This window comes from Notamacropus eugenii, chromosome 1 (assembly GCF_028372415.1).
Source record: "Notamacropus eugenii isolate mMacEug1 chromosome 1, mMacEug1.pri_v2, whole genome shotgun sequence".
In the NCBI taxonomy this organism is placed as follows: Eukaryota; Metazoa; Chordata; class Mammalia; order Diprotodontia; family Macropodidae; genus Notamacropus; species Notamacropus eugenii.
The window spans coordinates 617,443,381-617,469,840 of NC_092872.1; the positions used below are offsets into that span (position 1 = coordinate 617,443,381).

General features: G+C 42.3%; 1 protein-coding gene across 9 annotated transcripts; it reads right to left on the minus strand.

Moving 5' to 3' along the window:
* Nucleotides 1-753: 753 nt before the first annotated feature.
* On the minus strand, nt 754-25,837 carry POMK (protein O-mannose kinase). Of its 9 annotated transcripts, none has more exons than XM_072635028.1 (5): nt 25,624-25,781; nt 24,791-24,903; nt 13,332-13,413; nt 8,457-8,765; nt 754-4,181 (listed from the first exon to the last, which is right to left on the minus strand). In XM_072635028.1, the coding sequence occupies exons 4-5, from the start codon at nt 8,757-8,759 to the stop codon at nt 3,411-3,413; spliced, it is 1,074 nt and encodes a 357-aa protein (XP_072491129.1). In that variant the 5' UTR covers nt 8,760-8,765; nt 13,332-13,413; nt 24,791-24,903; nt 25,624-25,781; the 3' UTR covers nt 754-3,410. The 9 variants fall into 9 exon arrangements, with proteins under 9 accessions (XP_072491129.1, XP_072491127.1, XP_072491126.1 ...); XM_072635026.1 differs by having other exon boundaries at nt 13,348-13,460; XM_072635025.1 differs by lacking the exon at nt 25,624-25,781 and having other exon boundaries at nt 13,348-13,413; nt 24,791-25,036.
* Nucleotides 25,838-26,460: the final 623 nt, after the last annotated feature.

Below are 26,460 nucleotides of genomic sequence, written 5' to 3' on the forward strand. Positions count from 1 at the left end.
AAATCATTTCAAACCAGCTGAAAAGATTATAACAATTCACCTGGATTTCCTGGCCTGTGGCCTTGGCAGACAGACTGAAAGACAAGTTGGTACTTGGACACAAAGGTCTTGGGAGAAGGAAGGAGTGAGAAGGGGAAAAAGTCTTTCCTTTATTTGTAATATTTAAAACTCACAAGTTTGAAGCTTGACAATTTTACTTGAGTAGAAAAGTCTGAATGTTAAGAAACAGAAAGCACTGACTTTAGTGACAGAAATGACCAGGGAAAAATTACAGCACAAATACATTAAATTACATCCCATTGGTAAAATCAAATTGAGACTCCTGAGGGTGATTCCATCTAGAACTAAGTGTAATGGGCACAGTGACTGGCAGTAATGTTAAGTACTTTTGGCAGGCACATCCTCATATCTACTGTGACCTGGGCAATCCGTTGCACAGGATTTGGGCATTTGCCTTAGGTGAACATCAGGAGGTAGTATCATCTTAGGTGAATGTCAAAGGATCATAGATTTGGAGCTAGAAGGAAATTTAAAGGTCATGGAGTCCAAAGCCCTCATTTTACAGATGAAGTAACAGACAATTGAGTATTCATTTCAGACTTGATGCAGGAGAGCAAAATTTGTATCAATGCATTTCCAACTCTGCAGATCTCCAACTTGGGAAGGCAGCTTAAACTATTTGATTAATGATTATTAATAGGTATGAGAATAACTGTCCCATCCAATGAAAAAGAGGAAGATGGACCCATGGGAAAAGGATTCTTTAAAGATTTTATTTAGTCAAATTACCTGGACCACTCCATTTCTTCTGGTAAATAAGACAGTAACATTGACTTGTCATTCTTGTTGACTAGTTACAGCAGGTCATTTGGGACATTCAGAACCCAGTTCTAAGAGCAATGGTTTAGAAGTATGGTTTGGGGGCAGCAGCACTGTTGAGATCTCTACAGGATTTAGTGTTAAAAAATATTTCCATTCCCTCCTACTTTGAAAAACTTATCAGTTTTTGGTGATAGTTCTGTTTTGCTGACCAAAAAAAGATGATGTTATGATAGCCCTTTTAACAAATATATAAAAATTGTAACATATATGTACATATCATCTATCTATCTATATATGTATGTATATATATATAGATATAGAGAGAGAAAAGGCACAAGAGCTCTTTGTGACTTGATTAAATCAGCTCAAGTAGCAAGAGAACACACTTTAATGACTCCAACTTTATCACCATTAAAAGGAAAGTATTGGAGAAAAATATTCTTTTCATGAAATAGGCCATAGGTTCCCAAAGTGGGTGATACTGCCCCTTGGGAGGTGCTAGAACAATCCAGGGGGCTGGTAAGAGCCTTGGGTGCAATTGGGGGGCATTGAATAAAAATAAGGGGGCAGTGGAAGCATAAGGAAAGAGAAGAAAATTTTGAAAAACTATTTGTACATGTTTCATCTGTTGTGTAACAGAGTTAAAAGTAGTGATTACATTATTTTCCAAACAAACACCCAAAATGCAGGCTATAACCAATCAATGATTAAATCTGCTGACATGTCTTAACAAGCAAGTGTTGGCAGGTGAGCATGTCATGCATTGCAGGGAAGTCCAGCATGCATCAGCATGAATATGTGCATGTGATGACTTGCTTACAATACAATACTACACAGTTTCATGATACAATATTGCATTATCAAAATTTCAATGCAGGAAAAAAACTTCAAATTTACAATAGATTATTAAATTTAAGATGTCATTTTTTGAAAAAATATTTTACATTTCGTTGAAATGATGTAAATTTCAAAAAATTATTAAAGGGTTAAAGAAAGTAGATTTCCAAGGGGACACTGAATAATTTTTTTTAAAGAGGGCAGTAGGCTAAATAAGTTTGGAAACCTCTGATCTAGGCAATAAAAAAAGCAACCCTCTTCCATGTAAACAGTTCTTATACTTCTACAACTATTTCCTCCTATGCAAAGATGCTGATGCGTCAGTGGAAATTACCTCAGGAGTGACCTGTTCATTTACAATCTTTGGGCGACAATGCAAGGACAAGTGCCCAGATGTCCCATGAAAGATCTTCAGTCATTACCTTGAAGCTTAGGGTGAAAAACTGCTAGTTCTCTATACTTGGTTTCACTTAAGAGTGAGAATATCAAAATGGCTTTGGTTCCATTCCTGTGGAAGTATATCAGTTAAGTCTTTGAACTGATATCACATAGAGTACTCCAAAATTCCAATGTGAATACTCCCTCCAGCAATGCAGATCTCCATCCATCCATGGATGCCCATCTCACATGGCTCCTGTCCGTGTCCTTCCGTAAAGTCTCCATAGGGAGGGGTATACAGGGTATGCTGGGGTCTTCATCTTATTCCCTTAACACCCTAAGAATACTAATGGAGCACATGAGCTGTCTGTCCACCATTGGTTGCTTCTTGCTCCAAACTATCTTTCTTTTCAATTATACACTGGGAATGCCAATGAATAACTTAAACATTAATAGAGGGTATAAAAATTGTGTGATTCACAGAAACTTTTGCCTCCTTTTCTCTGAAAGAAGAAAAAGGAAGAGGGCCAGGTGGGGGAGAAGACCATTTTATCTCTTGATCCATTCAAGAGTTACCACTGCCTCTCCTCCCCAGCCCTGCCTTTTCCTTCCTCCCCAAATCATCACCTAGCAACCAACATTCTAGGATGGGAGTGAACATGTTTGCTAAGTTTGTCCTTTAAGTATACAAACACATTGAATCCATTTCTACAGCCACCCGTGAGGCCCTGCTGGTTTTGTAGGACCAATCAGAACATTCTATTTGGTGGCCTTGATTTAAGAATCCAGAGAGATCTCCACATCACAATGAGGTGTGCAATTAAGTTAGGATGATTTTTATAAACTCTATTACAGCCAAGACCAGGTTATTTAAGACTCTTTGCTGCTCTATTCTCTTTCCTTTAGTTGTCTACCTCTTAGGTATAGGATAAGGCCCTTGTCCTTCCCCCAGGAGGGCAATTTGAAAAAGGCATTGGAACCCAGATTTAAAATAGGGTCCAAAGATCATAGATTTAAAACAGGAAACAGACCTTATAGAGGTCATCTTGGTCAACCCCTTCATTTTACAGATAAGGAATCTGAGGTCCAGAAGATGTAACATGACTTACCCAAATAATATTATAAATCAGGATTCAAAACCAGGAGCACTGACTCTAAATGCAGTGTCCTTTTCATGTCTTCTACACAGATATCTCCCCCTCGCCCCCCACCCCCAAATTTTACATTTATTAGCTCAACAGTTACAAAGAGATGACTGAAGCTGCATCCGGATGTAGCTGAAGAAAACCACAAGAAAGACAAAAAATGTGAACTGAGAAAAGTAGCTTGTATTTTTCCATTAGATCATCAGGGACCGCTGATTGGTCTCATTTTCACAACATTTCTCTTACCCCAGGCATGACTGTGTCTCTAAGAGAATTTAAAACCTTTTGGTAAGTGTCTAGGACCTCCTGGGCTGAAGGCCTTTCCTCTGGATTTGTCTTCTTACATGCCTGGTGAATCTCAAACAAATGGAATCTGACAATGTCACTCCCTTCCACATGCCCCAAAAGAAAACTGGAGACATCGGGTATTTTCCAGATGTCTGTCTTTTCATCATATGGCGGCATACGTTCATCATCAAATGGTGTTTCCTCTCCATAAGGCCACAGTTGCTCAGGGGCTACAAATTCTCCCACAAGTTCCCTGTGGCCACATTTGATCAGGGTTCTGTTGCTCTTGTGGACAACAGGCAAGGCATCGAGGTCATTTGCCACAATATTAAAACTGCTTGTCAACAAGTACTGAGAGAGCATTTTGTCCAAGTCATTTGAGTCACACATCACCAACGTACCCAGGGGACTAGTGTGTAAATAGTTAATGATATTTACATAGTTAATTGCCAGTTTCAATCTGTGATGCCAGGTGTTCAGGCTTTGATATTTAGGGAGGTTTAACGTTTCTTCCAGGGTCTTCAAAGTACCCAAGGGATGATATTCGGTAAGAACAGTGCCATCATCTTCACAGTAGCCAATCAGCAAGACCACATACTCGCTTTGCAATGATTTCAGCATCTTCACACCGTGGAGGAAATCTTCTTTCATCTCTGGCTTGGTGAGCTGGGAAAGAGCAACTTTCTGTTCCTTCCATTCGGAAAGAAAGACCTGAAACCAAGCAACAAATGAACATTTTGTCTACGTTAATGAGCAGAGAGACACGCTCGCTGGGTACGGAGTAGGCCATGGGATGCAGAAATGCTGTTCATAAATTCCTAAGTGTGGCACAGAAGGCTGTAATTAAGTCTTGGTTCTCCAGTAAACCATGCCGTAGTCCTCCTATTAACTTTCACTACCACAATGTAGGCCTTTAAGTACAGGGGCTCAGGTTGGCCAGAGGGGCATATCTACCATAAACAGCAGGTCGTTAGAGATATGAACTATACAAGACCAGACCAAAAACACCCACAACTTTTAGGTGCTACTTGTATTGAATTTTGTAGCTCTGGTACTCTGCTTCAATTAGGATTCAAGGAGGAAGAACCTTCAGAGGAAAAAAAACCCATTTTAACTTTTAAAATAATTTTAGGAATTTTTAATTGGAAGTATTATTCAGTTTGCTTTTCTTTTTATCTAAAGACTACTTCACTATCTTCTATTTCCTTAGGAAAGAACCCAAAATACAAAAAAAAAAAACCCCAAAACTCCTAGGCACTTAATATGCTTTAGGGAGCTATTAAGTAGATTTCCTTTCTAAATGTTTACGGTTGTATTTCCACCACCGCCCTTGCTAAAGGGGCAGCTTCAGGCATTGAGCAGTACCGAACCAAGGCAGCATGGACCCCTCCCCCTCCAAAATATCACTGACACCAGCTGGGAGCAAGTCCCAGCTGATACCTTCAAGCTCTGTGACCCTGGGCAAACTGATGAACTTCTCTGGACCTATTTGCTCATCTCTACAAAGAAAATAACAATAATGCGTGTATACATTTGCCTTGTGCCAGGTACTAAGTGCTTTACAATTACTGTCCCATTTGATCCTTATGACAATCCTGGGAGGTAGTTACCTCTCTTTTAATAATAATGATAACTAACATTTATGTAGCACTTACTATGTGCCCATCACTGTGCTAAGAGTTTTACAGTCATCTCATTTGAGCCTCACAACAACCCTGGGAGGTAGTCATTATTATTATCCCTATTTTACAGATAGGGAAACTGAGGCAAATAGAGGTTAAGTGACTTGTTCATGGTCACACAGCTAAGTAAGTGTCTGAGGCTGGATTTGAACTCAGGTCTTCCGGATTCCAGGCCTGGTGCTCTAACTCCTAAGGGATTTAAGAGGAAAAGTGTTTTGGAAATCATGGAGCTATAATAATGTACTTTATTAATGTTATTAGTATTGGTGGTAGCAGCAGCAGCAGCAGCAGCAGCAGTAGTAGTAGTAGTAGTAGTAGTATCTTTAAATAAATGATTTTTTCTTTTCCCTGGCACTTTAATGCTACCAAGGCCCTCTGTTCTTTGGTTATTTTTGGTCTCGTCACTGTTTTTATTCTAAACTTAGTCACCATTAACAAAAATAAGCATTCAAATGTGTGAGCTTCTTGAGGAGCGAGGACTCTTGTTTTTGCCTTTCTTTGCATCCCCAGTGCTTAGTATAGTGCTCGACAGATAGCAGATGTTTAATAAATGCTTACAGACAGGCTGTGTAAACAATTATCATAAAAGTCCAAATGACATAATTGTTTTAAAAACCTGTATGTTAACCTCAACAAAATTTTTAAAAACCCAATCAGGAAAAAAAGAAATGGTTGTAAATCAGAAGGTCTCCCTAAAAATTCACATAAAATCCTAGGGTGGAGAAGACCCACAAGGCATTTTTTTGACTTTCCTAGGGTCATCCCTTCTCACTGCCCACACCTATGGACACCTGGGTACATCTGCATGAGTATCCGTGCAGGTGCATCTTCCTCTGGGGGCTGGGTTCAGGCAGGAATGACATCCTAGACCAGAAACAGGCAACCTATTCCAGGGAAATCCGAGGCAGTCTTGGAAAGAATTCTCACCTTTTTTCATTTTTCTACACTTTTTTTCCTCTTTCATGTTCTTTGCTTCTCCCTCTCTCCCTGATCCTGTCCTCTTTTCCTAGTTGTTGGTGCTTAAGACCTCCCTTAATTGTTTTGTGTTTAATTCTGCATTTCTCCACTGAAGGATGTAAGCACCTTGAGAGCAAGGGATCTTTTAAAAATCATTCTGTCATGGAATTTACTACTCCTAATGCCATATGTTGCAATACAACATGCAATTTTAAAATGTTAAATTAAATCTAATTAAGTTTTTTACTTATTTTATCATAAATGTTGGAGGGTTGTTTTTTTTTTAATATAAACAGTACATGGAAATACTACTATTTGCTAGTGTCTATCAAGTACAGGATATCAATTCAATTTCTATTAAAAACACTTTTTTTGGAGAATGAGCCTCCCTATTTCACCTAAACTGGAAGCATAGTAGTCATTCCCAGAACCAAACTCACTAATGATTGGCATGAGGGCTTTAACCTATTCTATTTAAACTCTAGGGAAGTTAACTGGCAAAATGGAAAGAGTGCTGGGCTTGCAGTCAGGAGGACCTGAGTTCAAATGTGGCCTCAAATACTTACTATATGTGTGACTCTGGGTAAGTCATTTAACCCTGTTTCCTCATTTGTCAAATGAGCTAGAGAAGGAAACGACAAACCATTCCAGTATCTTTGCCATGAAAATCCCAAATGGGGTCATGAAGAGTCATAACTGAACTGAAAAAGGCCTGCACATGTCAAGCCTGGGTCTCTCCTATGACTGCAGTTCCTCCTTAGGCAGCCTGGTACCCACCCCTCTCCCCATCTTGTCCAGGAGCTTAACAAATCAGCCCAAATTTAACATGAGTACCAGAGTGGCTCAGGCTATTGCAGCTCAAATCTCCCAAGATCTACCAAAATCACTGGCCTCAGTCTCCTCAGAAGCAGGGGTTACAGGTGTGTGCTAACACACCCATCTTAAAAAAAGAAAAAAAAGAAATCTGAAAAAAATGTAATGGAAAAATGGTAACCTCGCCTCACTATAAGATTCTTAACCCTAGTCCCTGAAAAGTCTAGTGCACCTTTATTATTATTTTTTATCTGATTTTCCCGAAGCAAGTTCAACAACCAGTTTTAACACCTACATCTCTGGAGCTTTGGATGAAGCCTGGCTTTGCTACTTTGGGCACCATATCTCTCTAGAGACAAACAATGTGTTTCTACTCTGGGCAAGGGTCATCATTTTGAGAGAAATTAATATTATACTATTATGCTAATAACCAATTTTTAATTTGTGACCCATCCTTTTTCCTCCTATTTTGTTAAGACCCGACTTCTCAAAAGTCCAGGTAGTCTCTGAAGGGTTTGATCCAGTAAAGTCATCACTCCTACCCACCAAGTCACCTGCTCCTTATCTTTTAGGCCGGGCTCCACCCAAATGAGACCCTGGTTTTTGTTTAATTTATAAACAGGACCCAGTTTGAGTTAGAAACTCCCCCAGAGAGTATGAAACTTGGTGATTAAAATGGATGGAGTGTCAGGAAGCCTCATCTTTCTGAGTTCAAATCTGACCTCAGGCACTTACTAGCTGTGCGATCCTGGGCAAGTCACTTGACCCAGTTTGCCTCAATTTCCTCACCTGTAAAATGATCTGGAGAAGGAAATGGCAAACCATTCCAGTATCTCTGCCAAGAAAACCCCCAAATGGGGTCACAGAGAATCTGACCTGACTGAAAAATAACTGACCACCTTGCCCCCTTCATTAAAGTCTGGGTTGACTTCATCTACAAAGGGAAGAACATGCCACTGAGAAGCTAATTGAGATAGCTTTTGTTTTCCTGAAGAAGACTGTAAGCAACACAATGCTTAGGGTCAGAGAGAGGAGTGACCAGCCACATCTGAGGGCCAGCCCACTGCCTTTGCCCCTCCCAAGGATGGAGAGGAGCTGAGAACTCTTGGCCTACCTCCTCATTAAAATATCCACTAATCCGAATTGCCAGGGAAGGTCCCAGTGGTGTACTGTCATGCCAGTCAGAAGAAAGACTCATCTAGGTATTGAACAGGAAGCTTGAGAACTGCCTCTGCCTTCCCTTTGGTAGATACTAGCTGCCACTAATTGAAATTCTTGATGCTCCAAGGAACCCTCCACCAAAGTTCCTTTTTCTGGGTTTGCCCCTCATTCCCAGGTCACTGGCAAAGTGAGGCTAACCATTCCCTTGGTGGGCAATTCATTCAATAAATGTCTAGTAAGCACCTACTGTGTGGCACATCCCTATCGTGAGGGGTGCTGGGGATGCACAAACAAAAATCAAACAGTTCCCTACCCCCAAGGAACTTATGTAGAATTTTTAAAATAACAATCCCATCCTAAGAATGAAACTCACCCTTTTCACAGCTCCTTCCCCAACACGCTTCAGCTTCCTGACTCCTGTTCTCAGGGATTCACAAGACAGCCAAGGAGAACAATTTTTCATCTGTCCCATACGGAAGGTACCAAAGGGACATTGGCGGGACTCCATGCCGTAGGGTGGAGGAGACACAAAAACATGATCAAGGTAGAGATAGAGAAGGATGTTCATAAGGACCATCCCGAGCAGTAGCAGTGCAGCTGGGGGGATGGGAATTTCTCTTGGGGAAGGACCTTTTTTACTCCCCTGTGGTTTCTTTTCCATGCTGTTATCTTCCATGCTTCCCTAAAAGAAAAAAAAGAACCAAAAAGTAGTAGCGTGATCAGTTTTGTACGAGGGTAGAGATTGAAAAAAACTGCTTCAGGGGCTTTAAATTTCCACAGCATGCTCTGTATTCAAATAATCATTATAAGAGTTAGTATGGATAGAGTTACTTTAAGGTTTGTCAAATGTCTTATGTTATTTCATCGGCCCTCAGACCCCTGAGGTGATGAATATCTATTTAACAGATGGAGAAACTGAGGCTGAGGAAGTTTAAGTGATTATCACTGAGCCTCTGAAACTAGATTTGAACTTAGGTCCTTCTGACTCCTAAGTTCAGCCCTCTTGTCCACCTCACTGCCCAAGAGCAATGGAAAAAATGGATCTCAAATTTACCTGTAAGGTAGGAACCCATACAGAATTCAGAGTAATCTATTCTTCTGTTGTGACTAGTAGATCCAGTTATTCTTTTATTAGAGGTGCCTAGGGCAACAAATGGGCCAGGTGACACAGGCTAATAATGTACCCCTTCTACTTTCTCAACCTTCCAGGCAGACACCTGCAAAATTTTCTCTCCAGAATAGATGGGTCATCTGCTGCTACCTGCCTTCCCTTGATAATCACCATCTTTATACAAGTGAATCACAGTGGCCTTCCACAGGTATTACCATATACCCTTGAAAGCTGGGATGGCAAATCTACTGCATGGCCCCCTCTTGCTGGCTGGGGCTATGCCTGACAGAGTTGTACAGGATATTGGAGGCTGATATTAGTCCAATTTGTGGATGTCATCTTGGCTTCATATACCAGCCATGATCCATACCTGCCCCTTCCATCTCTAATTCCCATTTCAGTGAAGCCTCTAGACTAAACAGGAGTGTTTTATAGGTGTTTCTCTCTGACAGTAGTTGCCATGCACTTGGGTATGTGGAGGATGGACGGACAGACAGACAGACACACACACACACACAATCTCTCATTTCTGCTTAAAGTCTGATTAGATTACTCAGTCTAACTCCATCCTCAGGTGGGACTGAAACCTTACATTAGTCTTGTTTTTCTTTTTTTTGTTGTTTTGTTTTTATATTTTTTTCTTTTTTCTTTTTCATTTTTTTTTATTTTTATTTTTATTATTAAATTTATTTATTTAACTTTTAACATTCATTTTCACAAAATTTTGGGTTACAAATTTTCTCCCCTTTTATCCCCTCCCCCCCAAACACCAAGCATTCTAATTGCCCCTATGACCAATCTGCTCTCTCTTCTATCATCCCTCTCTGCCCTTGTCTCCATCTTCTCTTTTGTCCTGTAGGGGCAGATAGCTTTCTATACCCCTTTACCTGTTTTTCTTATTTCCTAGTGGCAAGAACATTACTCGACAGTTGATCCTAACACTTTGGGTTCCAACTTCTCTTCCTCCCTCCCTCCCCACCCCTTCCCTTTGGAAGGCAAGCAATTCAATATAGGCCATATCTGTGTAGTTTTGCAAATGACTTCCATAATAGTTGTGTTGTATAGGACTAACTATATTTCCCTCCATCCTATCCTGTCCCCCATTACTTCTATTCTCTTTTGATCCTATCCCTCCCCATGAGTGTCGACCTCGAATTGCACTCTCCTCCTCATGCCCTCCCTTCTATCATCCCCCCCACCCTGCTTGTCCCCTTATCCCCCACTTTCCTGTATTGTGAGATAGGTTTTCCTACCAAAATGAGTGTGCACTTTATTCTTTTCTTTAGTGGAATGTGATGAGAGTAGACTTCATGTTTTTCTCTCACCTCCCCTCTTTATCCCTCCACTAATGAGTCTTTTGATTGCCTCTTTTATGAGAGATAATTTGCCCCATTCAATTTCTCCCTTTCTCTTCCCAATATATTTCTCTCTCACTGCTTGATTTCATTTTGTTTTAAAGATATGATCCCATCCTATTCAATTCACTCTGTGCACTCTGTCTCTATGTATGTGAGCGTGTGTGCATGTGTAATCCCACCCAGTACCCAGATACTGAAATGTTTCAAGAGTTACAAATATTGTCTTTCCATGTAGGAATGTAAACAGTTCAGCTTTAGTAAGTCCCTTATGACTTCACTTTGCTGTTCACCTTTTCATGGTTCTCTTCATTCTTGTGTTTGAAAGTCAAATTTTCTTTTCAGCTCTGGTCTTTTCATCAAGAATACTTGAAAATCCTCTATTTCATTGAAAGACCATTTTTTCCCCTGAAGTATTATAGTCAGTTTTGCTGGGTAGGTGATTCTTGGTTTTAGTCCTAGTTCCTTTGACTTCTGGAATATACTGTTCCATGCCCTTCGATCCCTTAATGTAGAGGCTGCTAGATCTTGTGTTATCCTGATTGTATTTCCACAATACTTGAATTGTTTCTTTCTAGCTGCCTGCAGTATTTTCTCCTTGACCTGGGAACTCTGGAATTTGGCCACAATGTTCCTAGGAGTTTCTCTTTTTGGATCTCTTTCAGGCAGTGTTCTGTGGATTCCTTGAATATTGATTTTGCCCTCTGGTTCTAGAATCTCAGGGCAGTTTTCCTTGATAATTTCATGAAAGATGATGTCTAGGCTCTTCTTTTGATCATGGCTTTCAGGTAGTCCCATAATTTTTAAATTGTCTCTCCTGGATCTATTTTCCAGGTCTGTTGTTTTTCCAATGAGATATTTCACATTATCTTCCATTTTTCCATTCTTCTCTCTTTGTTCTGTGATTTCTTGGTTTTGCATAAAGTCATTAGCCTCCATCTGTGCCATTCTAATTTTGAAAGAACTATTTTCTTCAGTGAGCTTTTGAATCTCCTTTTCCATTTGGCTAATTCTGCTTTTGAAAGCATTCTTCTCCTCATTGGCTTTTTGAACCTCTTTTGCCAATTGAGTTAGGCTAGTTTTCAAGGTGTTAATTTCTTCAACATTTTTTTGGGTCTCCCTTAGCAGGGAGCTGATCTGCTGTTCATGCTTTGACTTCATGTCTCTCATTTCTCTTCCCAGCTTTTCCTCCACCTCTCTAACTTGATTTTCAAAATTCTTTTTGAGCTCTTCCATGGCCTGAGCCCATTGGGTGGGCTGGGACACAGAAGCCTTGATTTCTGTGTCTTTGCCTGATGGTAAGCATTGTTCTTCCTCATCAGAAAGGAAGGGAGGAAATGCCTGTTCCCCAAGAAAGTAACCTTCTATAGTCTTATTTCTTTTCCCTTTTCTGGGCATTTTCCCAGCCAGTGACTTGACCTCTGAATATTTTCCTCACACCCACCTCACCTCCTGATCCTCCCAGCCCGTGTTTGTGGTCTGAGATTCAAATGCTGCTTCCAGCCTCAGGGCTTTTGGCGGGGGCAGGGCTGCTATTCAGTATGAGATTATGTTCTGGTGCTGAGGTCGGGGCAGGGCCACCTCTCAGGCTCAGTGCCCTCAGGGGGTTTATGCACAGACCTTCCGCAATGGATTCAGGCTCCTGCCCGCTTGGGGAGCCCCTGTCTGCAGCCGCCTCTCAGCTTCTACCTCCCGGGGGGGGCCTGAATTATGGGGGCACCCCACTCCCCTCTCGACCCGCCAAAGAGACTCTCTCACCCACCCCTGTCACCTGTGGGTGGAGGGACTTGTGCGGCCGCTGGAGATCCCGTCCCTGAAGCCTGCTCGGATCTGTTTCTCTCGGTGCCGCAGCCGTGGCCACAGCAGGTCTGGGCTGGGCTTTGTGTCTGCAGCGCGACGGACCTTTTGCGAGAGGTTTGCAGATCCCTCTGTGGGTGGAGGGACCCGCGTGGCCGCTGGAGATCCTGTCTGTGAAGCCTGCTCGGATCTTTTCCTCTCGGTGCCGCGGCCGCGGCAGGGCTGCACTCAGCTCCCAGTCCCGGCGCCCAGTCCGCAGCGCGAAGGACCCCCCCGCGAGAGGTTTGCAGGTCCCTCCAGAACAGAAATCTCCCTCGCTCCAATGTTCCGTGGCCTCTGGGTGCGGAATTCGCCGTGAGTTACTTCCCTGTAGCCATTCTATGGGTTGTGGGTTCAGAGCTATGTGTATGTGCGTCTTTCTACTCCGCCATCTTGGCTCCACCCCCCTCTTTTTCATTTTTAACACAGTTCATATCACATAAAACAATTCCAACTTTTGGTCAGGTGATGCTTCTTTTAAAGCATTTACAATGTAGACCACAAACAAATTTTTTTTTTTTAACCTTAACCAGCTGAGATACAAATAATAACTATGTATGCTAACTTCCCAAGCTCATGACCTCATTGTCTCCACACTATTACTAAGAATTAAAGGGCCCTAACTTGTTGTTGTTCTAAAGTCCTAAGCCTAATAGCTTAATTTTAGACTTAACCTCGGATGTTCCCCTACTAACAATCTATAATGTAATAGATCTGTTATTAAGCTTACAAACCTTTTGACTATAGGAAATTGCCACTAAGAGTAGGGACATTGCAAGGAAACAATATCTCCCCAATTTCATGTCAATTCCAGGAAGGAGTAGATTGTCAACTTGCATTCAGTCAGTCTTAAAGTCTACCAGGTGTCAGTGGGGAAACTGAGTCAGGAGAATCCTACCTCAGCCCAGGCTGAACAGCCTCTCTCCCACCCTTCCCATGAGATCACCTTTTGCAGTTCATACCAGCATCTCACAGGCTTACTGGCATCATGGATTGGAGGTTCAAACCGCCTTTCTTGCTATCCGTATCTGGAGTTAGACTCAGAAAAACAGTCAGTTAATAGTCCCATAGAATCCTAAAATAGTAAGTTCCAATAATCAGGTTTCAGATATGACTATAATTTCACTTTGGCTAAGGAACATCTTTTGAGGCAAATCTTAAGTGGCTTACATACCTTTCTATACATGTTCTAGTTCCTGATTAAATAACAATCATAAAATCAAATTTACCATTAAAACCTTAACTTTTCCATCAATGCCAAATTTTACCTGAGGTTACCTGCCTCTAGGAAACTTAGACTAAAAGTCTTTTTTTTCAAACTAAAGATGTCTCTGATTTAGTCTCAGTAATTAAGTCAATTGTTTTAATACTAATTGCTTTTACATCACTTTGTAACGTGTCCAGTTTTTCTCCCCATCTCTCCCCTTCCTCCACCCTCTAATACCTTGCATTCTGATTACCCCCTTCCCTCAGTGTACCTTCCCTTCTATCACACCCCACCCTTCCCTTATCCCCATCTTCTCTGTTTTCTTGTAGGGCAAAATAGATTTCTATACCCTATTACCTGTGTTTCTTAGTTCCCAATTATATGCAATAATAATTCTCAACATTAGTTTCTAATACTTTGAATCCCAACTTCTCTCCTTCCCTCCCTCCCTACCCATCCCCACTGAAAAGGCAAGCAATTCAATATAGACTATGTGTCATTTTGCAAAAGACTTCTATGATAATTATGTTGTGTAATACTAACTATATGGCCCTCTATCCTACTCTATTCCCCCTTATTTTTTATTCCCTCATTTGACCTTGTCCCTTCCCCAAAGTGTTTATTTCTAGTTACTCCCTTCTCCCATCTGCCCTCCCTTCTATCATTCCCCTCACCCCACTTGTCACCTCCTTCCCTACTTTCCTGTAGTATAAGATAGATTTTCATATCAAATTTAGTGAGCATGTTATTCCCTCCTTAAGCTATATGTGGAGAGAGTAGCTTCACTTTTCCCCTTTCCCTTTCTCCCTTTTCTTCTCCATTGAACAAGATTTTTCTTATTTCTTTTATGAGTTATAGCCTGCCCCATTCCATTTCTCCCTTTCTCTTCCCAGTATTTTCCTCCCTCACCCCTTAATTTTAATTTTTATTTTTGTGGATATCACCTCTTCTCATTCAACACAACCTGTTCTCTCTGTCCATGTGTGTGGGGGGGAGGGGGGGCGGTGTGGGTGTGTACAATCCCTCCAGCTACACAAATACTGAGAAAAGTCTCAAGAGTTACAAATATTATCTTTCCATGTAGGAATGTAAATAGTTCAACTTTACTAAGTCCCTTATGATTTCTCTTTCCTGTTTACCTTTTCATGTTTCTCATGATTCTTGTGTTTGAAAGTCAAATTTTCTCTTCAGTTCTGGTCTTTTCATCATGAATTCTTGAAAGTCCTCTATATCATTGAATGACCACTTTTTCCCTTGAAGTATTATACTCAGTTTTGCTGGGTAGGTGATTCTTGGTTTTAATCCCAGTTCCTTTGACTTCTGGAATATCCTATTCCAAGCCCTTTGATCCCTTAATGTTGAAGTTGCCAGATCCAGTGTTACCCTGATTGTATTTCCACAATACTTGAATTGTTTCTTTCTAGCTGCTTACAGTATTTTCTCCTTGATCTGGGAACTCTGAAATTTGGCCACAGTATTCCTAGGAGTTCCTCTCTTCAGGACTCTTTCAGGAGATGATTGATGGATTCTTTCAATATTTATTTTGCCCTCTGGTTCTAGAATATCAGGACAGTTTTCCTTGATAATCTCATGGAGGATAATGTCTAGGCTCTTTTTTTGATCATGGCTTTCAGGTAGTCTCATAATTTTTAGATTGCCTCTCCTGGATCTATTTTCCAAGTCAGTTTTTTTCCAATGAGATGTTTCACATTATCTTCTCTTTTTTCAGACTTTTGGTTTTGTATTTTAACAACTTGGTCTATCTCATAGTCATTCATTTCCCTGAACTCAATTCTCTCTTTCAGAGAACTATTTTGTTCAGTGAGCTTTTGAACCTTCTCCTCAATTTGGCTAATTCTGCTTTTTAAAGCCTCCTTCTCCTCATTGGCTTTTTGGACCTCTTTTTCCAATTGAGTTAGCCTCTTTTTAAAGGTGTTATTTTCCTCAGCATTTTTTTGGTTCTCCTTTAGCAAGCTGTTAAGTCACTTTTCAAGCTCTTCTATTGCCTGAGGCCAGTTTAAGTTCACTTTGGAGGCACTGGAGGTAGGGGTCTTGACTTCCTGTGACAGTATGCCTTGTTCTTCCTCATCAGGAAGGATGAGAGGAGACATCTGTTCACCAAGAAAGTAACCTTCTATGGTCTTATTTTTTTTCCCATTTTTGGATATTTTCCTAGCCAGTTACTTGACTTCTGAATCCTTTGTCAAGAGAGTGGTCCTATTGTCCCTCTTCTCCCCAGTATCATGTTCAAGGCTGAGATTTGACTCAGCTGTTCGATTCCTGAGGAGGGGAGTTGCTTTGGATGGGAGCAGGCAGTCACTCAGGGCTGAGGTTTACATCAGCTGCTCCCTACTGCCAGAGGTTTTTAAGTTGAGCTACCTGGACAATGGACCCAGTTTGCTTCCACTGTAGCTGCCTGCAGCCTGCTGCTGCTGTTGCTGCCATCAGGAACCCTGTTCCCCTCTTGCCCTGCTGGGAAAGCCCTCCCACACTAACCTTTGGAGCTTTCTTTGTGGCTTGCAGGTTGAGGGATCTGGGACCCTCCTTGCTGGGAACTCTGCCCTGGAGGTCTATTCAGGTCCTGTTCCTTCCAGTGCCATGTGGCCAGGGCTGGGCTCTGCTCAGCTCAGTGTCCCATGAGATAGACCTTTCCTGTTGGCCTTCCAGGTTACCTTTGGCTGGAAACCTCTTTCACTCTCTTGTTCTGTGGCTTCTGCTGCTCTAGAATTTGTTGAGAGTCATTTTTTACAGGTATTTTGTGGGCTGTGGGGGAAGTGCTAGAGTATATGCGTCTTTCTACTCCTCCATCTTGGCTCTGCCCTCCCTGTTTTTCTCTCAACTCCACTGAAATGGGGCTGGATATACTTTCCCTGAGGGAAAGTCAACCCTAGCAATTCAGAGTCTAGGGGAAAAAATTACTCCCAATGTTTCTCACTTGAACTCTATGAAAAAAGGACCCATATGTATAAAACCACTTATAGCAGCTCTTCATGTATTGGCAAAGAACTGGAAATCACAGCTAAACAATTTGTTGGTAATGGCAAATAACTGTACAAGAATATTACTGTGTCATAAGAAATGATGAGATGGATGGTTTCGGAAAAACATAGGAAGACCTGATGCTGGGATGTGATGCAGAGGGAGGTGAGCAGAATCAAGGTGACAATCTATACAATGACATCATACAGAAAAAAAAACTTTGGAAGTCTTGAGAACACTGATCAATTCACGATTCCAGAATGTTTATGATGAAGAATCCTTTTTTGACAAAGAGGTGACGGCTCATGATGCAGAATGAGATCGTCCTTTTAGGACAGAGATAAGGTGGGAATTTGTTTTGCTTGAATATGCATGCTGTTTATAAGGGCCTTTTTTTCCAATAGGGAGGTATGGGAGGGCAAGAGGGGATAAGGATAGGGGAGGAGGGAAAAAGTATATCACTGAGGCATTATTTTTTAATGCAGAGGAAAGAAGCACAGACAAGTAGAATGTTTTTGGATGCTAAAGACTGAATTTATTACATACTTGAGAAGAAAAGTAAGCTATAAATAACAGAAGCAACTAGCTGGCACAGTGGATAAGGGTGCTAGATCTGGAGTCAGGAAGACCTGAATTCCAATGTAACTTCAGTCACTTTCTAGCTGTGTGACCAGGCAAGTAATAATATAACATTAATAATTAACACTTGTATAGTGTTTACTCTGTACCAGACATTGTGCCCATCTTGTTCACCACAGTACTTGGTATACATAAATGTCCTGAGACAACCTCTAAGAACTGGAGCTCTGCATGCTTGTACCCACTGTGGCAATTGAAGCTATATCCTAAGCATATTCCTAGGAATGTATATTCATATTAGATGCCAAACCCCTCGAAGGTTGAAATGCCAGGTTCAATTTTGAGAGACAGTGTAATTTTGCAGAAAGAACATTGACCTTGGAATCCAAAGACCTCTGCAGGAATGGCACTACTTAGCTGGGTTACTGAGGACAAATGCTGGCGCCTCCATTTTCTCACCTATAAAAGGATGATGATATTTGCACTCTGTTACAGGGTTATTATAAGGAGAGAAATTTGTGAACCTTAAAACAATGTTATCAAGGGAAAGATTGATAGATTTCAAGACAAAGGACCTGGATTCAAATCTTTCCCCTTCCATATACTGCCTGAGTGACTCTATGGGCCTTGGTCTCCTCATCTCTAAAATGAGGCAGTAAGACCAGCCTTCTCAGGTCCCCTCCAGCTCTAAATCTGAGACAACATATGATAGTAGACTGGACCCTGGACTCTCCGTGCCTCACTTTCCTCATCTGTAAAATGAAGTTGGTCTCAATGGTTGACAAGGTCTCTAAATCAATGATTCTATGATCCTTTTTGAGGAGCAGCTAGGTGGTACAACCAGATAGAGTTTGGGCCTACAGTCAGGAAGACTCATCTTCCTGAGTTCAAATCTGACCTCAGACACTTCCTATCTGAGTGACCCTGGGCAAGTCACTTAACCGTGTTTGCCTCGGTTGCTCATCTGTAAAATGAACAGCAGAAGGAAATGGCAAACCACTCCAGTACCTTTGCCAAGAAAACTCCAGATGGGGTCAGAAAGAGCAACTTGACTGAAGCAACTCAACAAGAAAATGATCCTTTTATCCTATAGAAATGTAAACAATTATCTTTGTATCTCCAGCACCTTACCCGGTGCCCTACATAGGACACCTACTTAATGAATATTTGTGCAAGTGGATTAATGCCCTTTTCTGAATCCTCTTACTAAACTAGGGTTATGTTTCTCCTCCTAGGCAAAATATTCTGTTCCAAGAAGCATTCGTGAAACACCTACGATGTGCCAGGCATTGTGCTGGGCTCTGGAATATAAAAATGAGAAATGAAACAATCCCTACTGGCAAGGAACTTATACTCTATGAAGGGGACAAGTATGCACATAACTACGTGTACAGATTTAATATAAAGAGAATAAATATTAAGTTATTACAGACAAGGTAATTCAGGCAGGAGAGAGGGAACTAGCATCTGGGGGCATGATCAAGTCAGCCATAAGCAGTATGGAAATGGAGTACATGCATTCATTCATTCATACATGACCTGTACACACCCCAGATCACAACCTGTAATTTTTCTTAGCACATTCCATCCAAAAGTAGTCATTTCAACACATACTTAACTTGTTCCCTGTCATTGTCTTCAGGGGAATCTATGCTTTCTTCTGCCAACAAATAGCCTGAGCATAGCGTGGGAAAGGCTTCCCCAGTGCATAGATGAACCTGGTCACAAGTTAGGGTCATTCTAACCCCCATGTGTCACTGATCTGGTAAGGCCTCCAAAATCTCCCAGTGGCAATATTACTAAGTATGTACTCCAAAGAGATTGAAAAATAACGGGAAAAGATTTATGTAAGAAGCATTTGGCATAGTTCCTGGCACACAGTAGTCATTAATATGTAAGTGCTTATTTTTTTGCTCATTTATTAAATACCTAAGATGGGCCTGGAACTATGCCAAGCACTAAAGAAACAAAGAAAGGCAACTCCCACTACCTAAAAAAGAAAAAAGCAAAAAAATCCCAGTCCCTATTCTCAGGAAACTCACAGTCTAATGAGGGAGACAACACAGACACACAATTAGTTTTAAATAAGACACATACAGGATAAATTGGAGATAATCACAGAAGGAAGGTGTTAAGATTAAGGAGGACTGATGAAGCCTTCTTGCAGAAAGTGGAACTTAAGCTAAGACTTATAGGGAAGCCATGAGACAGAGAGGAGAGAAAGAGGATACTAGACATGGGAGACAGCTAGTGATGATGTCCAAAGCCAGGAGAATAGCAAGCAGGCCAGTTTGGATTGCTGAGAATGTTTTTAAAAACTCACAGAACAGCACAGATGGAAGTTCCAAGGGAAACACAAACAAACAGGACAGTTTTGAAACTATAAGGAATTTATTACATGATTTAAAAAAGGGGCAGGCTCTTGGGAGAAGAAAATCAGTTTCAAATGCAATCCCCTTTTTTCTCTTCTTTGTATATGGAAATGCCCATTATGGTAACTAGTATTTGGTAAATACAGAATAACCAAAGAGTTTCATGCCACCTTGCAAGCAACTGTAATCTCTATCAAGTCAAGCACAGGTTTCTGAATTTGGGCACTTTGCTCATTTGTCCAAGTCTATCCCACATCTATGACAGATGTTTGCTCCTGGGGAGTAATCTCAAACATCAGTCCCTTGGGTTCTGAAATCCCCATTCTCCTATTTCAAGTAGATTTGGATAAAGGGGCTGTGACCTGCTGGATCACTACTCTTTCATACAAAGCTCATGTTTACTGGACGTAAGTGAGCACATTTTCCCTGAAGACTCTCTTTGGATACTTGAAAGATTTTATGGATTCTGACAAAGTATCATGGCTTGTTTCTATTTTCATCCAGCTTGAATTTCCAAAATATTAGCGTATCATTTGGAACTGTGCCCCAAAAGTCATTGAGCAGTGATACTATTACTAGGTCTATGCCCTGTAAAAAGACCAAAGAAAGAAGAAAAGAACCCATATAGAGAAAAATATTTATAGTAACTTTTGTAGAGCAAAGAACTAGAAACTAAGAGGGGACCCATCAACAGGGAATATCTAAACAAAGTGTAATATTGTAATATATGAAGAAAATAGATTAGTGTTATGTTAGAAGTGGTGAAAGGGATGGGTTCTGAGAAACTTGGAAAGACTTGTATGAACTGATGCAGAGCAAAGAGAACATAAACAGAAGAAAAATGTATACCACAAAAACAATGTTGTAAATGCATTGTAAAAACTTAAGAATTTTGATGAAATGAGTGACCATGATATCATTCCAGGGGGCCATTGATGATCCCTAACCACTTCCTGACACAGAGATAAAATATTCAAAATAGAATGAGGCATATAACTTTGTCACATATAATGTGAGAATTTGTTTTGCTTATGAAGGTTTAGTTTTTCTTTTCTTTTAAATTAGCGGAATGTTAGGGAGAAGAAAAATGCTTGCTAATTGAAAAATGAAATAAAAAATTTAAAAATAACAGTGAATCAAAAAAAGTACCAGTGATCCCATGTTTTTCTTGTTCTTTAGTTGCTTTTCAGTTGTGTCCAACTCTTCATTATCTCATTTGGAATTTTCTTGGCAAAGACACTGGAGTGGTTTGCCATTTCCTTCTCCAGCTCATTTTATAGATGAAGAACTAAGGCAAACAGGGTTAAGTGACTTGCCCAGAGTCCCACAGCTAATAAGTGTCTGAGGCCAGATTTGAACTCAGGAAGAAAAATCCTCCTGACTTCAGGTCCAGCACTTCATCCACTGTGCCACCTAGCTTCATTTTCTGTGGTCATCCACATCTTTCCTAAGTGTATTTGCCTTGGTTCAGTTTTGTTCTGCTTTTTTTCCCCCTTAATTTTGAAAGTGAGCGGTGGACTTTGGCTTAGGAAATCTCAGATGGGGGTGGAGAGCAGTAACCTAAGTCTGCTGCCCCTTTAGTTACAAGTTCACAGTAACATACTCTACTCCAGCTAACTTCCCCACTTAACAGCTTCCAACAAACCACTTCTGCCACATCAGGCTAGCTAATGAAAGGAGCTGGAGATCAGGGGATGATGACCAGTCCTTCTCAGCCCACTCAATCAGGATGGTCCCCATCTACAGGCAGGACTTAAGCCCAGTCCACCCTTCTATGGTGAAGCCTTCTTGTTGAGACTAGATAGGTGGGGTCACCCTCGGCCCAGAGTCTTGAGAGACCTCTTGGAACCTTGTTTCTAGTGATTATGCTTCCCCTGGGGTGAGTCAAGTTTCCCTTGGGTGTGTTCAAGAAAGAAGAGTAGGGAAGGGAGAGAAAGATGTCATATATCCTGCAGTCGTGCCTTGCTGGAGTAGCTGGAGAGCTCCTTGAACTCCTACCCTTCTTCACGAGTCCCAGGTCAGCAGATAAAGCATTTTGCAAACAGTATTTTAAATAATGTTTTAAACTTTTAAGAAAAAAAAAAAGCATGTCTACCCTGGCTTAATCCCTCTGTAGTTAGTCATCTTATCACCACCTGCTGAATTCTCTGCACTCTCTTTACATAGTTGGTTTGTTGTTGAATTTTTTTTTTATCCTCTTCTTGCTAAGTGAAGAATATAGCCAAGTAGCACATCCCAAAAGGCACACTTGGGTTCCTCCTGGCAACACCGCACAAAGACCAGAAAGGCCACAAGTCTTCAAGGTACACAGCCTATGCAATGGTGAATTCATGCAATCCTGTGCTCATGAGCATCTCCAAAGAACCTCTTCATGGTCATCTTCTGGGATCTGGCACATGCTGTTCCAGGAGCCTGTGCCAGGAAGGTTTAAATTCTTCCTCAGGTAGAGTCAGTTTCACTTTATAACTGTGGGTTCTTCTTTGCAGAAACAGTGTCTTCTTTCAGATGGGATCTCCCCAGTACTTTGAATACAACTGGTAAACAATGAATGTGGTCAGAGGATTCGACAAGACCCTGTGGTTTCTCCAAGGCCTTGAAGTCACAAGACGCATGATTGATGATGAAGGAATAAGGCAGTAAAACTGCTTCCTCTAAGCAAGTTTTTAAAAAAACTAAAAGACTCATAAAATTCAAATGTAGCTTTTTTGAGCTAAGGGGGAAAGAGCACTAGACTCTCTGGATACTTAGTGGAAAGTGGTGTCACATGAGACTCAGAAGAAAAAAACACAAACCCCTGGGGGGTTGGTTATTTGTGGGTAAGGTCATCAAACCTTTAAATGAGTGTCTCACTGATACAGCCCAACCCTTGAGAGGTGGTAAATGATGGAGATTTTTTGTGAGCTTTCTGCCATTAAACATATGAAACCATACCCCCAAAACACCCTATATTTCCACATTATCCATGTTGTGATAAAAAAGCAAGAAAAATAATGAAGTAAAAATATATGCTTCAGCATTGTGATGAAAGAGATACTGAGCAGAGAAAAGGGTCAGGAGTACCCTTGGAATTATTGACCCTGAAAGATAAGTTTTAGATTAAGAACCATGGACAGTAGGACTGGAGGGGGAAAAAAAATCTAATGATTCATACACATTTATTATTCATTCATGATGCAGAGGGCAAGTATTTCGAAAAAAAAACATTAAATGACAATTTACACTAAAGTTTAAGGACAGGTCATCTAATTTGGGGGTAGAAGGGGAAATGTAGTACTATTACAAACAAAAAACACCAGTGATAATTGCCGTATAAGCTGTCTCAGCCTCAAAAAAATGAGAGCTTTTTGATGGCAGGCAATGTGTTTTTTTTGTCTTTTAGGTGGCACAGTGGGTAGAGCCCCAGGCCTTGAGTCAGGAAGACCTAAGTTCAAATCCAGACTCAGACTTTACTCACTGTATGACTCCGGGCAAGTCATTTAACATCTCTTTGCCTCAGTTTTTCCATCTGTAAAATGGGAATAATAATAGGGCTTACCTCACAGGGTTGTTGTGAGGATCAAATGAGATAATTATAAAGAACTTCGTACTGTGCGTGGCACATATATGTGTGCTATTACTATGAGTTATTTATAAAATGGCTAGCTTAAGGCTACATAATAGGCCCTTAGTAAATGCTGACTGAATTACATAAGCATTAAAAACAACATACTAAGATAATGTTGTTATTTATAAAACAAACTGATAAGAAACTTAGAAATATAGCCTATTGTTTGGGAAAGTGGGGGACTCTGGGTGTGGAATGCTCCCTGTGTATTACCTGATGTTGTTAATATGTATTTTGGTTTGCTTAACTGTTCCTGTTGTGTTTTCTTTTTCTTTGCTACAAGGGAAGGCTCATGATGAAGGGGCAAGAGGATATATTAAAAAATATAAAACTGCTTAAAAATAAAAAGCATCCAAACTTAAAAAAAAGTTAATTGTATTGTGCTCACCATATTATAGCCTTATTTTAAATATTCTGGCATACTCTGGGTGTAAACTATAGAAGGGTGATTTGTTAACAAGATGAAATGGATGAATTTAAAAAGTGTTTATTAAGCTCTTACTACTTGCCAAGTGCAGGGGATACAAATAGAAAAGCTAGGAGCTCACACACTGATTAGAGGAAACCACATATAGAGGAGGAAGGTTCACCAGCTTCCTGAAGAGATTATGACCACAAAATCCTATTTAAAAATAAAGTCTCTCATTTAGAATCTATGTGCAAAGGCACCTAAGCAAATCTAACCCGAAACCATTTAGTAGAAACTTCTCTAACCTCGATTTCCAGGGTCACCAGCTATTTACTCTCTCCCTCTCCCTCTGCAAACCAGCTAAACTGGCCAGTCTCTCAGCGCAGTGCTCAGCTCTTAGTGACTGGTAAAATAGTAGGCGCTTAATGTTTGCTTATTGATTGATTCTCTCTGTTTCTCACACACAACTCTCCATCTCCCAACTCCATGCCTTTGCACTGGCCACCTTCCAAGTCTGGGATACATTTCTTCCTTGTATCCCCCTCACAGAATCCCTCTCTTCCTCAGCTCAGGCAACACGTTCTGGATGCAGCCTCTCCTGATACCCCCTTCAACAGCTGGTGCCTTCCCTCTCACACAACCTAGTACTAAACTATGTATATGTGTGTTTATCTTTGTGTCATGTGTATATGTGTATGCATATACATGGCACAAATCAATTCGTATTTATATAGCAATTATTTGTGATTATGTAGCAATTGGTACCCCAAATTATACATACACACATGCATATATGCATATGAGATAATAATTGTAAATTTATTGTAAGTTGTAGATTTATTGTAAATAATTAGCCTGGCAGGTATCTAAATGTAAGCTATTATTGGTTATCATTAGCTGATTAGCACAGGGGCGCACAAAGGGCACTTAACGCTTGCTGATTAAATTAAACAAGCATAAAACTAGCATACTAAGATAATAGTGACATAATAAATACTATAATATATAGATAATATAAAATATAATAAAGGTATAATAGATATATAGATAATATATCAATATTAGATGCGCTTGATTCTGCCCCTTAAAATCCATGGGGGATGTTTCAGTCTTCGTCCTTGTATCTCTTAAGCCTAGAACTGCGCCTGACAGCGGGCAAGCGCTTCACAAATAACGAATTGACTGATGATTGACTCCCAGGACTTCCCCTGCTCGCCCATCTCCTCCAGAACCCCTCCCCACTCCCGCTGCTCACCTGTCATGTCGGATCAAAGCGTTTTCACCAAGCAGGTAGAAAGAACCAGGAGGGACAGAGCCTGTCCCGCCCCCGCGGCAGCATCACAAATGCGTCTGGACCTCGCCGCCGCGCTGCTCCCCAGGGAATCGGAGCCCTAAGGTACGGGGGCAAAGCGAGCCAGCCAAGCCATCCCCGCGCAGGGCCCGCGCCCAGTGCCGGGTGCTGGGCTCCGCGCTGCTGCGGCCGCCGCTGTCCCCGCTGGCCCGCTGCCCCGCTGGCCCCGCTGGCCCCGCTGGCCCCGCTGCCCCGCTGCCCCGCTGTCCCCGCTGCCCCGCTGTCCCCGCTGCCCCGCTGGCCCCGCTGGCCCCGCTGCCCCGCTGCCCCGCTGTCCCCGCTGGCCCCGCCGCCGCTGTCCCCGCTGCCCCGCTGCCCCCGCTGCCCCGCTGGCCCCGCTGCCCCGCTGCCCCCGCTGCCCCGCTGGCCCCGCTGCCCCGCTGCCCCGCTGCCCCGCTGGCCCCGCTGCCCCGCTGCCCCGCTGGCCCCGCTGCCCCGCTGTCCCCGCTGGCCCCGCTGGCCCCGCTGCCCCGCTGGCCCCGCTGCCCCGCTGCCCCGCTGGCCCCGCTGCCCCGCTGGCCCCGCTGGCCCCGCTGCCCCGCTGTCCCCGCTGGCCCCGCCGCCGCTGTCCCCGCTGCCCCGCTGCCCCCGCTGCCCCGCTGGCCCCGCTGCCCCGCTGCCCCCGCTGCCCCGCTGGCCCCGCTGCCCCGCTGCCCCGCTGCCCCGCTGTCCCCGCTGCCCCGCTGCCCCGCTGGCCCCGGTGCCGCTGCAGCCGCGGCTGGACACGCAGCCCCAACCTGAGCCGCCCACTCCGAGATTCCGCCTCTCCGCCAAAAGTCCACCCTTTCCGACTTTAAGCCCCGGCTCTTTGGCTACGGGGGCACCCCAACGCTCTCCGAATTCCAGCTCGCTTGGAAGTCTCCCTCAACCTTCCGGAAACTCCGGGTTTCCGGACACTCACCTTCGCAGATTACCCGGAAACGCCCCTCCATGTGACCTCACTTTGAGCTTGGACTGAAAACGCGAGGTCCCTCTACCGTCCTGTACTGGGTAGGCCGCCTCCAAACCAGCTGTTTGACATCCTAGGTTTTAACAGGAGACCCGGCAGCAAAGTATTACTTACAGTCCTCCTTTAGCGGTCTTGCGGTATGTAACGAAAATGGAAAGGGGAACAAGGCCAGAATTTGACCCCATTTCTAGACCTCAATTCCGATTGAAGTGCTTTATTGATAGTAACAAAGTTGCTTTCATCTTAAACTGTTTCTTTTCTTCCTCCTTCAATCTTCTGCTCTCTGAAAATGGATTCTCTCCTGATTGGCCATCCCTGGCCCCCCTTTCCAGCCCTGGTTGCATTCTCAGCCTTACCCACCCTCTCCCCTCACTGATGGTGAGGGAGAGAATGAAAATATTCCTCCCTATCATCATTTCCAGACTCTCCCTCTACCTTTACTACTTTTACTCCCTCTACCCTTTACTCAGTCGCCTCTTCTCCTTTGAGGTTCATTCAATTTACATTTAGCATCCAATTGACATTCTCAATACATATTATCTACTGACCTCTAGGACATTCTCCTTTTTGCTTTAACTCCTCTCCTCCAATGCCTGCGCTCTTAGGAGAGGATCTTACAAACATA